The sequence below is a fragment of the Coregonus clupeaformis genome, chromosome 23 (assembly GCF_020615455.1).
Source record: "Coregonus clupeaformis isolate EN_2021a chromosome 23, ASM2061545v1, whole genome shotgun sequence".
Lineage (NCBI taxonomy): Eukaryota > Metazoa > Chordata > Actinopteri > Salmoniformes > Salmonidae > Coregonus > Coregonus clupeaformis.
In genome coordinates this window covers 60413451-60431424 of record NC_059214.1, presented here as the reverse complement: position 1 = coordinate 60431424, position 17974 = coordinate 60413451, and the positions used below count along the sequence as shown (strand labels likewise).

The following is a 17974-nucleotide window of genomic DNA, read 5'->3' as shown; positions in this document are numbered from 1 at the left end:
GTGACAGCGTGTTTTCCATAATGGATGCTTTCATAACTAGGTATCTCTCTCCTCTCAGGTTATATTTAGCTGTGAGGTTTGTTGTGTTAGTGGCTCTCCTCTTACTGAGGGAAACCTGAGAGGGAGAGGTGGTTAATAAATGACACTAGCGCCAGAGAGAAAGAAAGAGAGCACATAACAATGGTGGTACTGTTAGGATAATGTCTGGTATTGGCACAGACTAGTGTCTCTTCAGCCACCATGTAGCATACACACGCACACCCTCCCCCCTCCCAGGCTGATCTCTCAGTATGTGAGAAATTTGCTCTTCTCTACTCAATACAATCCATTCATTATACAGGATGTCAGCCTTAATAGACAGTAATAAATCACTGTGAATCTGGGTGTGGATGTGTTTATTTTCTCACACTGGGAGCCTGTATTGTGTCGACGTGTCCAGAAAAACAAACACGCAAATGCAGACTAAAGTCACTTTTGTTTTGATAAAGTAATATAAGAATCTGTAAGACAGCTCCATTAAGCCGTTGTTGTCTGTTCAGGTGTCAATCATAGTTATAAAATGCAGTATTGTAGTATTGTTTTGTAGGGGGATGTAGTAAATCTTTGAGAGGTTCATTCTGGACTCTGGTATTTCCTCTATCAGAATGACTTTGGAGGCCACAGGAGTCTTGTGAATAAGTGGACCACGTTCCTGAAGGCCAGACTGGTCTGTTCTGTACCTGGACTCAACGGCATAGACACACACTTTGACGAACTTCGTGAGTGTTTAACTACTACTGTGTATGTGTTGTATTCTATGTCGTGTGTGTGTCTGTGTGGGTATGGCTGGCCATGCTTTCCACTTGGCTACCCCTCACCCGGCCACCAGCTCTGCAGCCTCCGCTGCAACTTGCCCATGCCCCCCCTGCTTCTCCTTCACCCAAATTCAGACAGCTGATGTTCTAAAAGAGCTGCAAAATCTGAACCCCTACAAATCAGCTGGGCTAGACAATCTGGACCCTTTCTTTCTAAAATTAGCTGCCGAAATTGTCGCAACCCCTATTACTAGCCTGTTCAACCTCTCATATCATCTGAGATCCCCAGAGATTGGAAAGCTGCCACGGTCATCCCTCTCTTCAAAGGGGTTGACACTCTAGATTCAAACTGTTACAGACCTATATCCATCCCGTCCTGCCTTTCGAAAGTATTTGAAAGCCAAGTTAAAAAACAGATCACCGACCATTTTGAATTTCACCGTACCTTCTCCGCTATGCAATCTGGTTTCCGAGCTGGTCATGGGTGCACCTCAGCCACGCTCAAAGTCCAAAACTATATTATAATATATATCGATAAAAGACAGTACTGTGCAGCCGTCTTCATCGACCTGGCCAAGGCTTTCGACTCTATCAATCACCGCATACTTATTGGCAGACTAAATAGCCTTGGTTTCTCAAATGACTGCCTCACCTGGTTCACCAACTACTTCTCAGATAGAGTTCAATGTGTCAAATCGGAGGGCCTGTTGTCTGGACCTCTGGCAGTCTCTATGGAGGTGCCACAGGGTTCAATTCTCGGGCCGACTCTATTCTCTGTGTATCTCAATGATGTCGCTCTTGCTGCTGGTGACTCTCAGATCCACTTATACGCAGACGACACCATTTTGTATACATCTGGCCCTTCATTGGACACTGTGTTAACAAACCTCCAAACGAGCTTCAATGCCATACAACACTCCTTCTGTAGCCTCCAACTGCTAGTAAAACTAAATGCATGCTCTTCAATCAAACGCTGCTTGCACCCGCCCGCCCGACTAGAATCACTACTCTCGGCAGGTCTGACTTAGAATATGTGGACAACTACAAATATCTAGGTGTCTGGTTAGACCGTAAACTCTCCTTCCAGACTCACATTAAGCATCTCCAATCCAAAGTTCAATCTAAAATCGGCTTCCTATTTCGCAACAAAGCCTCCTTCACTCATGCTGCCAAACATGCCCTCGTAAAACGGACTATCCTACCGATCCTTGACTTCGGCGATGTCATTTATAAAATAGACTCCAACACTCAACTCAGCAAATTGGATGTATTCTATCACAGTGCCATCCGTTTTGTCCATTTCGTCTCCCGAGTGGCGCAGTGGTCTAAGGCACTGCATCGCAGTGCTAGCTGTGCCACTAGAGATCCTGGTTCGAATCCAGGCTCTGTCGTAGCCGGCCGCGACCGGGAGACCCATTGGGCGGCGCACAATTGGCTCAGCGTCGTCCAGGGTAGGGGAGGGAATGACCGGCAGGGATGTAGCTCAGTTGGTAGAGCATGGCGTTTGCAACGCCAGGGATGTGGGTTTGATTCCCATGGGGGGCCAGTATAAAAAATTATGTATGCACTCACTAACTGTAAGTCGCTCTGGATAAGAGTGTCTGCTAAATGACTAAAATGTAAATGTAAATGTAAAATGTCACCAAAGCCCCATATACTACCCACCATTGTGACCTGTACGCTCTCGTTGGCTGGACCTCACTACATATTTGTCGCCAAACCCACTGGCTCCAGGTCATCTATAAATCACTGCTAGGCAAATCCCTGCCTTATCTGAGCTCATTGGTCACCATAGCAACACCCACCCGTAGTATGCGCTCCAGCAGGTACAGTTGAAGTCAGAAGATTACATACACTTAGGTTGGAGTCAATAAAACTTGTCTTTCAACCACGCCACAAATTTCTTGTTAACAAACTATAGTTTTGGCAAGTCGGTTAGGACATCTACCTTGTGCATGACACAAGTAATTTTTCCAACAATTGTTTACAGACAGATTATTACACATATAATTCACTTCCAGTGGGTCAGAAGTTTACATACATTAAGTTGACTGTGCCTTTAAAGAGCTTGGAAAATTCCAGAAAATGATGCCATGGCTTTTGAAGCTTCTGATAGGCTAATTGACATCATTTGAGTCAATTGGAGGTGTACCGGTGGATGTATATCAAGGCCTACCTTCAAACTCAGTGCCTCTTTGCATGACATCATGGGAAAATCAAAAGAAATCAGCCTTGATCTAAAAAAAATAATATTGTAGACCTCCACAAGTCTGGTTCATCCTTGGGAGCAATTCCCAAACGCCTGAAGGTACCACGTTCATCTGTACAAACAATAGCCATGTTCTGTCTCCTACAGATAAACGTACTTTGGTGCAAAAAGTGCAAATGAATCCCAGAACAACAGCAAAGGACCTTGTGAAGATGCTGGAGGAAACAGGTACAAAAGTATCTATATCCTCAGTAAAACGAGTCCTATATTGACATAACCTGAAAGGCCGCTCAGCAAGGAAGAAGCCACTGCTCCAAAACAGCCTAAAAAAAGCCAGACTACGGTTTGCAACGGCACATGGGGACAAGATCGTACTTTTTGGAGCAATGTCCTCTGGTCTGATGAAACAAAAATAGAACTGATTGGCCATATTGACCATCGGTATGTTTGAAGGAAAAAGGGGGTACTTGCAAGCCGAAGATCACCATCCCAACCGTGAAGCACGGGGGTGGCAGCATAATGCTGTGGGGGTGCTTTGTTGCAGGAGGGACTGGTGCACTTCACAAAATAGATGGCATCATGAGGAAGGAAACTTATATGGATATATTGAAGCAACATCTCAAGACATCAGTCAGGAAGTTAAAGCTTGGTAGTAAATGGGTCTTCCAAATGGACAATGACCCCAAGCATACCCCAAGCAAGTTGTGGCAAAATGGCTTAAGGACAACAAAATCAAGGTATTGGAGTGGCCATTACAAAGCCCTGACCTCAATCCTATATAACATTTGTGGGCAGAACTGAAAAAGTGTGTGCGAGCAAGGAGGCCTATGAACCTGACTCAGTTACACCAGCTCTGTCAGGAGGAATGGGCCAAAATTCACCCAACTTATTGTGGAAGCTTGTGGAAGGCTACACGAAACGTTTGACCTAAGTTAAACAATTTAAAGGCAATGCTACCAAATACTAATTGAGTGTATGTAAACATCTGACCCACTGGGAATGTGATGAAATAAATAAAAGCTTAAATAAATCATTCTCTCTACTATTATTCTGACATTTCACATTCTTAAAATAAAGTGGTGAGCCTAACTGACCTAAGACAGGGAATTTTTACTAGGACTAAATGTCAGGAATTGTGAAAAACTTAGTTTAAATGTATTTGGCTAAGGTGTGTGTAAACTTCAGATTTCAACTGTATATCTCACTAGTCATCCCCAAAGCCAACACCTCCTTTGGCCGCCATTCCTTCCAGTTCTCTGCTGACAATGACTGGAACGAACTGCAAAAATCTCTGAAGCTGGAGACTCTTATCTCCCTCACTAACTTTAAGCATCAGTTGTCAGAGCAGTTTACCGATCACTGCACCTGTACACAGCCCATCTGTAATTAGCCCACCCATCTACCTAATCCCCATATTGTTGTCTTCTGCACATCTATCACTCCAGTGACCTCCATAACTTACTACATTTGCACACACTGTATATAGATTTTCTGTTGTGTTATTGACTCTACGTTTTGTTTATTCCATATGTACCTCTGTGTTGTTTTGTTTTTTATCGCACTGCTTTGCTTTATCTTGGCCAGGTCGCAGTTGTAAATGAGAACTTGTTCTCAACTGGCTTACCTGGTTAAATAAAGGTGATATAAAAAAAAGAAAAAAAAGAGGGGCTGTGGTGTGTGTGGATATGTTTTGGGGAAACAAAATCATCTACTGTATATGTTTAATGCTACTGTATTGTGTTTTGTTCTCGAGGCTAACACTTCAAGATTGTTTTTGTTCTCAGAGGATGTGGTTCTGATGAGCTCTAAGGATCCCAAGAACCCCATTATCTATGCAGTGTTCACTACATCCAGGTACGTACACCTGTCACTCACCTGTTTAAACTCCCATTGGAGGTGTATGGATCCTGACGAAGATTTTTGCAGAAGATGTGTGTATCTAACTGATGAACCTCTATCTCTCTCGCTACCTCAGTAACATCTTCAAGGGTTCAGCAGTGTGTCTGTACAGCATGGCAGACATCAGAAGGGTTTTTCTCGGTCCCTATGCCCACAGAGACGGCCCTAACTACCAGTGGGTTCCTTTCCAGGGACGGGTACCATACCCACGGCCCGGAACGGTAAGGGCATGACGGGGTTTGTGGGTGGGGGAGGGGCACACTTTACTTGAAGGGGCTATACATAAAGCATTTACAACACTTTTATAAGTACAGTATTGCAAACTAGTGGATGAAATTGGACATGAAAGTAAGTATCCACATTGTAATGGGTATATATGAATCCACAGTGCCCCAGCAAGACGTTCGGTGGATTTGATTCGACAAAGGACTTGCCTGATGATGTCATAACATTTGCGAGAGGTCACCCGGCGATGTTTAACCCCGTCTACCCCATCAACAACCGACCAATCATAGTCAAGACGGACACAGACTACCAGTTCACACAGATAGTGGTGGACAGAGTGGAGGCTGAGGACGGACAGTATGACGTCATGTTCATAGGCACAGGTACACACATACACATACACACAATTGCTCGCACGCACACGTAAACACATGCACACACACACACACACACACACACACACAGTAATGTAATGTGTGTATGTTGTCTATGTGTTGTAGATATGGGTACAGTGCTGAAGGTGGTGTCCATCCCCAGAGGGTCCTGGCATGACCTGGAGGAGGTTCTACTGGAGGAGATGACTGTGTTCAGGGTAGGTTACACCTACTGATATAGTATACAGGACAAGACAACTACAGCTACATGTACAGTACATTAGCACATACTTATTACTCATACAGCTAAGGTATGATGATAACCAAAACATATGGTTTAACACAATATGGGTTTGTAACATTTTTCATGTGTTTTCTCCCAGGAACAAACTGCTATTACAGCGATGGAACTCTCTACGAAGCAGGTAGCTAATGCTGATCATATTCCTCATGACATTAGCAGGACAGAAAAGGATGTCATATCTATGGGAAAACAAACAAGGCAGTCCTACATTGCAGAACCATGGCCTTAGTTAAGCTACAAATCAAATGTTATTTGTCACATGCTTCGTAAACAACAGGTGTACAGATCCAGCCTCTAAATAATAATACATAATCTTTCTGACATACAGAGTCAGCTACATTCAAACGTAATGAAGTAGTAGTGTTTCTCACTAGTAGTCAGCTTTCATCAACACCAACTAGTGTTCAACACGCTAACTCGCACACTGAGCTGCAAAAGAGAGGGACACTACCATAGAAGAACTGAATGAAATCTATGCTATTCACAGAATTGCATTGTATTCCTAATACAGACTTGATTTGTCCTGTCAATGTCATGGGTGACACACCTAGCCTGAGGGCTGTATAGGGACAAAAGATACACTCTTTATAAGATGTTAACACGATGCTGACTGTCTAAGACAGATGTCTATTGTTAGGATGTCAACCAACTGGTCCCTAATATGTAGGAAGGAAGAAAACTCTATTAGTGTGCTATAGAAGGTGCCATACACCAATAATAATATGATGTGGTCTTTCTTTTACTGTGAAACACTACGGGGCTCTGAGAAAATTTAGAAACCACTATGCATAACATATAAATAATGCATCAATTTGATCAGGTATTTAGAATATTTCCTCTCTGTTTCCACAGCAACAGTTGTACCTCGGCTCAGAGCTGGGTGTATCCCAGATGCCTTTGCATCGCTGTGAGGTGTACGGGAAGGCCTGTGCTGAGTGCTGTCTGGCTAGAGACCCTTACTGTGCCTGGGATGGGACAGAGTGCTCACGATACTTTCCCATGGCAAAGAGGTATGCTCACACGCACACACACTCATTGCATAGTGAACGTTCAAGCATTGTTATTCTCATTCAAAGACTGCACATAATGGGTACATTATTAAGTAGAGAAAATCTGATCAGAGGGATTGTTCATATCCAGAGATTATATACAGTATGTCGGCTAGGTGTTTCTGTAGAGGTGGGTCTGATAATGAATAGAGCAGGCCTTGTGTTGGAGCCAGAAAGCCCTGAAGGTAGCCAGGTCACATTTCTCACTCAAACACAGAAAAATAACCTGAACTTTGTTTACTGGCAATGAGAACCAATGTCAGTCATACCTGCAGGCAGAATGTCTGGGTGAATGCAGGGTGAAATAAAGTGTTAAAGGTTCTAGCTGTGTATAGGAGGAGGGTGTGTGTGTGTGTGTGTGTGTGTGTGTGTGTGTGTGTGTGTGTGTGTGTGCCTCCCACCCACTCATAAAGTCTCCACTGGGTTATTGATTTGAGCTCTAGCCTGAAGGTCTCATATTTCTACATCTTTTAGACTCTGAATACTCTCATACTCTCTGAGAAAACAGCCCTGTAGTGAAGAGATTTTCTGTGAGAGAAGACACTTGGTCTTTCTCAATGAATAAATCTCTGTTTTGTTTCTCACTCTGGATATTCCATTGTTTATTCCGTCATTATCCTTGGCTGAGTATCCTTGGCTGAGGGTGACTGTGTGAGTCAGGCTGTGTAGCATAGTTAGAGTGAGTGATTGATTGATTAGGTCTGAATTCCTCAGTCTCAGCCACCCTGTAATTATAACTAAGTATGTGGTCTACAGTGGTATGAAGCTCACTGGTGTTAGTTTATCAGCCCGGCTCACAACCACCAGCACAGCACATCCAAAATCACAAACATGCACGTGCACACTCACAAACTGACTGTTGACATGTGTGTTTTTGCAGGAGGACAAGGAGACAGGACATCAGGAATGGAGACCCTTTAACCCAGTGTTCAGATCTGCAGCATCATGGTATGTATTCACAAATAAACCTCATCATGCAGTATTCCTCTCTTCCCTTCACATTATAATGGTGCTGAGTTCATGTAGTGTTCACACTATTATTTGTGTGTGTGTCCCTGTAGATAACCTGAATGGGCAGCCCACGGTGCTGGATAAGAAAGTGTATGGAGTGGAGAACAGCAGTACGTTCCTGGAGTGTAGCGCCAAGTCCCAGAGAGCACTCACCTACTGGCAGTACCAACAAGCCAACGACGACAGGAGACAAGACGTATGAAACCTGCTTTCACAAATCCTTAGACATACTGTAGAACTCCAGATAGCGTTTAAATCATGATTTCCATAAATTAGTGAAATACTGATCCAGCACATCATACAGATTTCTGTATTACTATAGATACTAGATCCTGTACTGTGACTAAGTAAACAATACTAAAAATAATGGATATGAAATGTAGTGCTGTTTATCTTAGTATGTAAAGTAAAACCAAGTCAAGTGAAGTAATCATTGTATTATTCCTCTCTGTGCAGATCAAAGCAGATGATCGTTTTGTACGTACGGAGCTGGGCCTGCTGATCCGCACGTTGGACAAGAAGGATTCGGGGACGTATGTGTGCCAGGCAGTAGAACACGGCTTCATGCAGATGCTCCTAAAGGTCACCCTGGAAGTCATCGACACTGAACGCCTCGACGATCTCATTCACCGTGATGACGAAGAAGCCGCACACACCGCTACCACACACACCACCGCCCGGGACACACCCACAGCCCGGGAACCGCCCAATCAGAAGCTTTGGTACCGTGATTTCCTGTCGTTAGTGAACCACCCGACCCTGAACAGCGTGGATGAGTTCTGTGAGCAAGTGTGGAAGAGGGAGAGGAAGCAGAGGAGGCAGAAAGCAAACCTAGCCCAACAGGTCCAGCAACATCCGCTACACCAGCAGCAGCAACAGCAGCAGCAGCAGGGCCTCGTGCACGCTCACACCCACGTGCACACCCACGGCCTGGCGGCCAAGTGGAAACACCTGCAGGAGAGGCAAAAGGGCCGCAACCGCCGGACCCACGAACTGGAGAGAGCCCCCCGCAGCGTCTGACCTCTCACCCACTGAATCCCATGACCCTCCAACCCTCAACCCAAGTACCCTGTCCTCGTCCATGAACACCCTCCGAACATCCTCCCCTGCCTCCTCTGCCCCATACAGAGATAAAGACTCGTTCCACACAGACTTTGTACAGAAAATCTCAACTGGAAACAAAGGCAATATCCCACCCTGGTCGGTGTGTGTAGGCTGCGTGGGCACCCATGTTTACACAGAGACACAGGATGTTACAGGACACCAGATGATACAGTACTATTATATTACATTATCTCAGCTGGCCTCTGTGGCCCCAGCACCATGGAGGGACAGTGTCAACCAACATGAGGACTGGACTTCATGTAGTTACATGCTCTCTCTACTATTGAATAACCTATTGAAAACATGGCTCTGTCTCCACAATAGTGTAGCTTTGTATGTCTCATCGTTGTTGTCCACCCATATTTAGTAGGTAGCTTCTCCTAACAACCACTATCTTGGAACAAGGGATGATAGTGTTTGATGACATTATTGCGCAGGGATGGACCTTGTGTGTATCACAAGGACAATTATAATATACAGGTCATGTAAAGCACAACGGTTTGATGTTGAGAAGATTCTATTAGATATGAAGAGTTCTGAGGAGAGAGGAGGATGCCCAAGCACTGCAAGAAACTTCACAGAGTAGCCATGGATTTGTAACTAATGTTGTTATTCTAACTTAAATTCGACATGTAAATATGCTTTGATGCGCCCTTGTACTAAAGGGAATGGTTTGCGGTTTTCTTGTTACATGTACAGTTGAAGTCGGAAGTTTACATACACCTTAGCCAAATACATTTAAACTCAGTTTTTCACAATTCCTAACATTTAATCCTAGTAAAGATTCCATGTCTTAGGTCAGTTAGGATCACCTCTTTATTTTAAGAATGTGAAATGTCCGAATAATAGTAGTAGCTTTTATTTCTTTCATCACATGTCCAGTTGGTCAGAAGTTTATATACACTCAATTAGTATTTGGTAGCATTGCTTTTAAATTGCTTAACTTGGGTCAAACGTTTCGGGGAGTCTTCCACAAGCTTCCCACAATAAGTTGGGTGAATTTTGGCATGGTGTAACTGAGTCAGGTTTGTAGGCCTCCTTGCTCGCACATGCTTTTTCAGTTCTGCCCACACATTTTCTACAGGATTGAGATCAGGGCTTTGTGATGGCCACTTCAATACATTTACTTTGTTGTCCTTAAGCCATTTTGCCACAACTTTTGGAAGTATGCTTGGGGTCATTATCCATTTGGAAGACCCATTTGCGACCAAGCTTTAACTTCCTGACTGATGTCTTGAGATGTTGCTTCAATATATCCACCAAATTTTCCTTCCTCATGATGCCATCTATTTTGTGAAGTGCACCAGTCCCTCCTGCAGCAAAGCACCCGCACAGCATGATGCTGCCACCCCCGTGCTTCACGGTTGGGATGGTGTTCTTCAGCTTGCAAGCGTCCACCTTTTTCCTCCAAACATAACGATGGTCAATATGGCCAAACAGTTATATTTTTGTTTCATCAGACCAGAGGACATTTCTCAAAAAAGTACGATCTTTGTACCCATGTGCAGTTGCAAACCATAGTCTGGCTTTTTTATGGCAGTTTTGGAGCAGTGGCTTCTTCCTTGCTGAGCGGCCTTTCAGGTTATGTCGATATAGGACTCGTTTTACTGTGGATATAGATACTTTTGTACCTGTTTCCTCCAGCATCTTCACAAGGTCATTTGCTGTTGTTCTGGGATTTATTTGCACTTTTCGCACCAAAGTACGTTCATCTCTAGGAGGTGGAACGCGTCTCCTTCCTGAGTGGTATGACGGCTGCGTGGTCCCATGGTGTTTATACTTGCGTACTATTGTTTGTACAGATGAATGTGGTACCTTCAGGCATTTGTAAATTGCTCCCAAGGATGAACCAGACTTGTGGAGGTCTACAATTTTTTTTCTGAGGTCTTGGCTGATTTCTTTTGATTTTCCCATGATGACAAGCAAAGAGGCACTGAGTTTGAAGGTAGGCCTTGAAATACATCCACAGGTACACCTCCAATTGACTCAAATGATGTCAATTAGCCTATCAGAAGCTTCTAAAGCCATGACATCATTTTCTGGAATTTTCCAAGTTGTTTAAAGGCACAGTCAACATAGTGTATGTAAACTTCTGACCCACTTGAATTGTGATACAGTGAATTATAAGTGTAATAATCTGTTTGTAAACAATTGTTGGAAAAATTACTTGTGTCATGCACAAAGTAGATGTCCTAACCGACTTGCCAAAACTATAGTTTGTTAACAAGACATTTGTGGAGTGGTTGAAAAACAAGTTTTAATGACTCCAACCTAAGTGTATGTAAACTTCCGATTTCAACTGTACATGATGCTGTTTCACCATAAACAATTGTTTTTAAGAAAAGGTGATTTTTTGGGGGGGGTTAAAAAGTATCCAACATGATTAAGTGTATAGATAAACTCTCCCTTTCAAGACACAAATGTTTTAATGTTTTATTTAGATGTTTGTCTTTTTTATTTGTTCAGAGCCCTGTAAAAAAATATGTTACATAGTTGAAGTTGACTTTATTTTAAATATCTTCTTTATTTTAAGTTTCAGTCAAACCACTGCATCCCAGCTTAACTAAGGGCTCTTTTCAATCTGTATCGCTGAAGCGTTAAAGATTGCGTGATAGAAATGTAAAAGTAATTTCTGATTAAGATGACATATGCAGCGTTTACCGTGAATGAAGTCTCCGCCAACGCGGGAACATTGCCGTTAAATTTCAATCATGCTGTAACGCTGAACGTCCGCGATGCGGATTGAATAGAACTCTAAAACTTTGACATGTCTCTGCATCGACTCTGTCACATGTTGTTTGATTGAACCAATTATTCAATTTGCATAAAATAAATATTTTCCACCACATACATATTTATTGATATACGTACATTGTGATTTGACAGGACCAACTAACAGAGTAAAAACTTTCCACTCATAAAAAAAACACCACTGGTGTTTTATGGAACATGCAGGTTTCTATTACAATAGTTAGCATACCACCACTGTACCATATATGTCCATGTCCGTTTGTACATGTCAGCCTGCAAATGTACTACATAGCATATCATACTCTTCCAGCAATACACACATGTATTTTGTTATTTTCCAGGAGCATAGTGTATCTGTTCTTCTATGTATTTTCAGTAGAATCACTACATTATGTACTTTACATGTGTTTTCTATATACTTCAGGAGGTGTGTTTCATTTTTGAATATCTCAACAGAGACAGACACAGATAACCTGTAATGTTGCTGTGAACACAACATACACATTGAAGAGTAAATCCTATGGTTCAACAGTATGACACAGTGCTAATTGCATGTGAATGCCATTCTAGTGTACCTTTGTTTATATAACTGTGTATTGTTTAATGTTGTTTGTGATGATATGCTCTTAGCTTAGAGGCAGCACACGTTAACCTGTTACTGAGTTGTAAATACTCTATTTTCAGTAGGAAATATAAGGCACAGAATGAATTACTGGAAGTACTGACATACTTTGAAGAACACTAAAGTACTGCATAACTGAAGTACACTGACTTAAATTTTACCATACCAGAGTTCCTTTTTTAGAACCGGTATACTACAGTATAAGAGGTGTTGGTTCTCTGTACCGGTCATCTCCAGCCCACTTCAACCACTGGCAGGACTGCTGAGTGTAAATGAGGGAGTAAACTGCTGCTGCTGTATAGACTGTGTTTGGCATGATGATGATGATGATGATGATGTACTCTATTGTTCTAATAAAAGTATCTTCCTAAAGCCTGGTCTTACTGACCCTGTCATGTGTTATTTGTTATATCTGAGATTGTTGCTCTACTACACTGCCACAATGCTACTATGTCCTATGCCACTTAAAGGGGCACTCTGCAATTGGTACATAAAGTGTTGCACTTTAAATTAATGATACAGTATATACCCATTGATTCTTGAAGAATATAACATCTAAATGCCTAATGAGCTTAGTTCAACTGTCGTACCTCATCATAACTCAAAATATAAGCTTGTTTTACTTAATTGTTTGTAAATAATGTAATTGTAACAAAGACTGTATAGCCTCAACTTGGGCTGGGATTCAATCTGATTGGTTTTGTCCGCAATACACATATAAGTCAATGTTCCCGTGTTCGCTGTGACCACATTCAATTTTCCAATTCCGCGATCTGATTGAATCCCAGCCTTGGTTAAAGCTACAATATTGATCTCATGGTTCAGTCCTTGCATCCATAGTTCTGTCTATGAATTTGAAAGTGGTTACATTTCTCCAGCCCCAGCCCTCAGATTTTTATTAAAAGTGTGGCGGGATTCCCGCTTAGTTGTTGTTTGAACTGCATATTTCCCCTTTAAAAACTAAAATACACGGTGGGCTTGGTCACATTAATCTATATAAAATATCAACTCAATGAGAAGAGACATTTGGTTGTCGAGGGTGTCGTTACAGATTTTATATTTTGTTACCATGAGACAATAGTTGTAATACAATTGCAGCATTGTAAATTGTAAATAAACACACACAATTATATTCCATGCACTAAAGCTATAGACCTCTTGGTGCTGAAAGATAGTTTCTTTTTAAATATATAAATTTAGCTAACAGCACACAGCCCATCAGTGTTAAATAAGTATTATAAATTACAGGCACTGAAAAGTATAATTGATGCTCGATGATTGATCATCTCGTCCTATGATAAAAACAAACAAACAGAAATCTCTGCGGGTTGATGATGTTATGGTTTGACATAGCTGACATGCCTTTGCTTTGAAACCTTACTCTCTGTCTTGTGGTACGTGACTGCCCCCCTCTGGCAGAGTGGACCTTTGTCATCATGTATAAGTTACAACTATCGTCCTGTCCCTCACCACTAGGGACCACCACATCTCTCACAAAGGACTGATATATCCAAAGGAACAACTGACATGAGGGACAGAATTAGAGAGATACACTTCCCCTTTCACTGTGAAACAAGGTCCTCGTTAAGAAAGTAAGAAATCACTAAATCAATTCCCAATGTCCAAATATAAGAAAAATAAAGAAATAGAAAATACTAATGTCACTATGATCCACCTAATACAGTCCTCCTCCTCTCTCTCTCCTTCCTCTCCTTTACAGCGACTGAGGGGTGGAGGGATCAGTTTAACTCTCTTTTTGCCTGGTTTAGAGGAGGTGAAATGATGCAGAGATACAGTCATTTATCACATGCTACTGTGGGGAGACGCTGGGTTAGTTTTCACCTGGGGAATAGGGTTCTACTGGAGAGCATAAATCACACACACACACACACACACAAACACACATAGACACATGCACGCACACAGGTACACACAAACACATACACACACAGATTTACCCTTTAAAAAATTGTAAAAAAAATTGTAACTTTTTCTGTGCATAATATTTCCACCATAATTTCCTATGACCAAAAACAGCTTCTGGACATCAGAACAGCGATCACTAACCTCGATTTGGATGAAGACATCTTCTTCAACGAGTCAGCAGGTGTGGATGTACTGCTCATCCCAGACCAGGCCCTAATCTCCGGGACTCCAAAGAGGAAGAGACGGCGCAAGAGAGAAAAATTAGCGGTCTCCCTGACGAGACTACGTCGGTGAGTAAATAAACCGCCTCCACCCTCCGTTCTATTGGCGAAACGTATAATAACTAGAGAACAAACTGGACGAGCTCCGTTCAAGACTATCCTATCAACGGGACCTGAAGAACTGTAATATCCTATGTTTCTCGGAATCGTGGCTGAACAAGGACATGGGTAATATACATCTAGCTGGTTTTTCTATGCATCGTCAAGACCGAACCGCAGCTTTGGGTAAGGTTAAGGGGGGAGGTGTGTGACTCTTTGTTAACAACAGCTGGTACATGAGATCTAATGTTAAGGAAGTCTGGAGGTTTTGCTTGCCTGAGTTAGAATACCTCATGATAAGCTGCAGACCATACTATTTACCAAGAGAGTTTTCATCTATATTTTTCAAGGCTGTCTATTTACCACCACAAGCCGATGCTGGCACTAAGACCGCACTTAACGAGCTATATAGGGCAATAAGCAAACAATAACATTTACATCCAGAGGTGATGCTCCTAATGGCCAGTGATTTTAATGCAGTGAAACTGAAATCCATCTTAACTCATTTTTACCAGCACGCCACCTGTGCAACTAGAGGCAAAAAAAAACTCTAGATCACCTTTACTCCACACACAGAAACGCATACAAAGCTCACCCTCGCCCTCCATTTGGCAAATCTGATCATAACTCTATCGTCCTGATTCCTGCTTACAAGCAAAAATTCAAACAGGAAGTACAGTGGGGAAAAAAGTATTTAGTCAGCCACCAATTGTGCAAGTTCTCCCACTTAAAAAGATGAGAGAGGCCTGTAATTTTCATCATAGGTACACATCAACTATCACAGACAAAATGAGAAATTTTTTTCCAGAAAATCACATTGTAGGATTTTTTATGAATTTATTTGCAAATTATGGTGGAAAATAAGTATTTGGTCAATAACAAAAGTTTCTCAATACTTTGTTATATACCCTTTGTTGGCAATGACACAGGTCAAACGTTTTCTGTAAGTCTTCACAAGGTTTTCACACACTGTTGCTGGCCCATTCCTCCATGCAGATCTCCTCTAGAGCAGTGATGTTTTGGGGCTGTCGCTGGGCAACATGGACTTTCAACTCCCTCCAAAGATTTTCTATGGGGTTGAGATCTGGAGACTGGCTAGGCCACTCCAGGACCTTGAAATGCTTCGTTGCCCGGGCGGTGTGTTTGGGATCATTGTCATGCTGAAAGACCCAGCCACGTTTCATCTTCAATGCCCTTGCTGATGGAAGGAGGTTTTCACTCAAAATTTCACGATACATGGCCCCATTCATTCTTTCCTTTACACGGATCAGTCGTCCTGGTCCCTTTGCAGAAAAACAGCCCCAAAGCATGATGTTTCCACCCCCATGCTTCACAGTAGGTATGGTGTTCTTTGGATGCAACTCAGCATTCTTTGTCCTCCAAACACGACGAGTTGAGTTTTTACCAAAAAGTTATATTTTGGTTTCATCTGACCATATGACATTCTCCCAATCCTCTTCTGGATCATCCAAATGCACTCTAGCAAACTTCAGACGGGCCTGGACATGTACTGGCTTAAGCAGGGGGACACGTCTGGCACTGCAGGATTTGAGTCCCTGGCGGCGTAGTGTGTTACTGATGGTAGGCTTTGTTACTTTGGTCCCAGCTCTCTGCAGGTCATTCACTAGGTCCCCCCGTGTGGTTCTGGGATTTTTGCTCACCGTTCTTGTGATCATTTTGACCCCATGGGGTGAGATCTTGCGTGGAGCCCCAGATCGAGGGAGATTATCAGTGGTCTTGTATGTCTTCCATTTCCTAATAATTGCTCCCACAGTTGATTTCTTCAAACCAAGCTGCTTACCTATTGCAGATTCACTCTTCCCAGCCTGGTGCAGGTCTACAATTTTGTTTCTGGTGTTCTTTGACAGCTCTTTGGTCTTGGCCATAGTGGAGTTTGGAGTGTGACTGTTTGAGGTTGTGGACAGGTGTCTTTTATACTGATAACAAGTTCAAACAGGTGCCATTAATACAGGTAACGAGTGGAGGACAGAGGAGCCTCCTAAAGAAGAAGTTACAGGTCTGTGAGAGCCAGAAATCTTGCTTGTTTGTAGGTGACCAAATACTTATTTTCCACCATCATTTGCAAATAAATTCATTAAAAATCCTACAATGTGATTTTCTGGAAAAAATATTCTCAATTTGTCTGTCATAGTTGACGTGTACCTATGATGAAAATTACAGGCCTCTCTCATCTTTTTAAGTGGGAGAACATACACAATTGGTGGCTGACTAAATACTTTTTTCCCCCACTGTACCAGTGAAGTGCTCAGTACGGAAGTGTTCCGATGAAGAGGATGCTAAGCTACATGATTGTTTCACTAGCAGAGATTGGAATATGTTCCAGGATTTATCCAATAACATTAAGACGTTTACCACATCAGTCACTGGCTTCATTAATAATTGCATCGACGATGTCATCCCAACAGTGACCATACGTACATAGCCCAACCAGAAGCCACAGATTACGGGCAACATCTGCACTGAGCTAAAGGCTAGAGCTGCCGCTTTCAAGGAGCGGGACAATAATCCGGACGCTTATAAGAAATCCTGCTACGACCTCCGACGAGCCATCAAACAATCAAAACGTCAATTCAGGACTAAGATCGAATCCTACTACGCTGGTTCTGATTCTCAGGACTTTCAAACTTTAATGGATTACAAAGGAAAACCCAGCCACAAGCTGCCCAGTTACACAAGCCTACCAGACGAGCTAAATCACTTCTATGCTCGCTTCGAGACAAGCAACACTGAACCATGCATGACAGCACCAGCTGTTTAGGACGACTGTGTGATCTCACTATCCGTAGCCAATGTGAGTAAGACCTTTAAACAGGTTAACATTCACAAGGCCTTGTGGCCAGACAGATTACTAGGATGCATACACAGAGCATGCGCTGACCAGCTGGCAAGTGTCTTCACTGACATTTTCAACCTCTCCCTGACCCAGTCTGTAATACCTACATGTTTCAAGACCACCATAGTCCCTGTGCCCAAGAATGCCAAGGTAACTTGTCTAAATGACTATCTCCCCGTAGCACTCACATCTTTAGCCATGAAATTCGTTGAAAGGCTGGTCATTGCACACATCAACACCATTGTCCAGACACCCTGGACCCACTCCAATTTGCATACCACCCCAAAAGATCCACAGATGACGCAATCTCTATTGCATTCCACACTGCCCTCTCCTACCTGGACAAGAGGAACACCTTCGTGAGAATGCTGTTCATTGACTATATCTCAGCGTTCAACACCATAGTGCCCTCCCAGCTCATAACTAAGCTCAGGACCCTCTGAAACTGGATCCTGTACTTCCTGACGGCCTCTACCAGGTGGTGAGGGTAGGCAACAACACATCCGCCATGCTGACACTCAACACGGGAGCC

The 17974-nt window shown here is 42.8% G+C and overlaps 1 protein-coding gene across 1 annotated transcript in view; it reads left to right on the top strand.

The window, feature by feature from the left end:
- Nucleotides 1–9725, top strand: part of LOC121576580 (semaphorin-3ab-like) — a 52962-nt gene extending 43237 nt beyond the window's left edge. Inside the window, exons 8-17 of the mRNA XM_041889823.1 lie at nt 644–758; nt 4788–4857; nt 4979–5123; nt 5291–5510; nt 5628–5719; nt 5885–5926; nt 6658–6815; nt 7735–7802; nt 7916–8061; nt 8322–9725. Coding sequence (XP_041745757.1) covers nt 644–758; nt 4788–4857; nt 4979–5123; nt 5291–5510; nt 5628–5719; nt 5885–5926; nt 6658–6815; nt 7735–7802; nt 7916–8061; nt 8322–8885 — 1620 coding nt within the window. The 3' untranslated portion in view covers nt 8886–9725. The remainder of the gene's footprint in view (nt 1–643; nt 759–4787; nt 4858–4978; nt 5124–5290; nt 5511–5627; nt 5720–5884; nt 5927–6657; nt 6816–7734; nt 7803–7915; nt 8062–8321) is intronic.
- The last annotated feature ends 8249 nt before the right edge of the window (nt 9726–17974 follow it).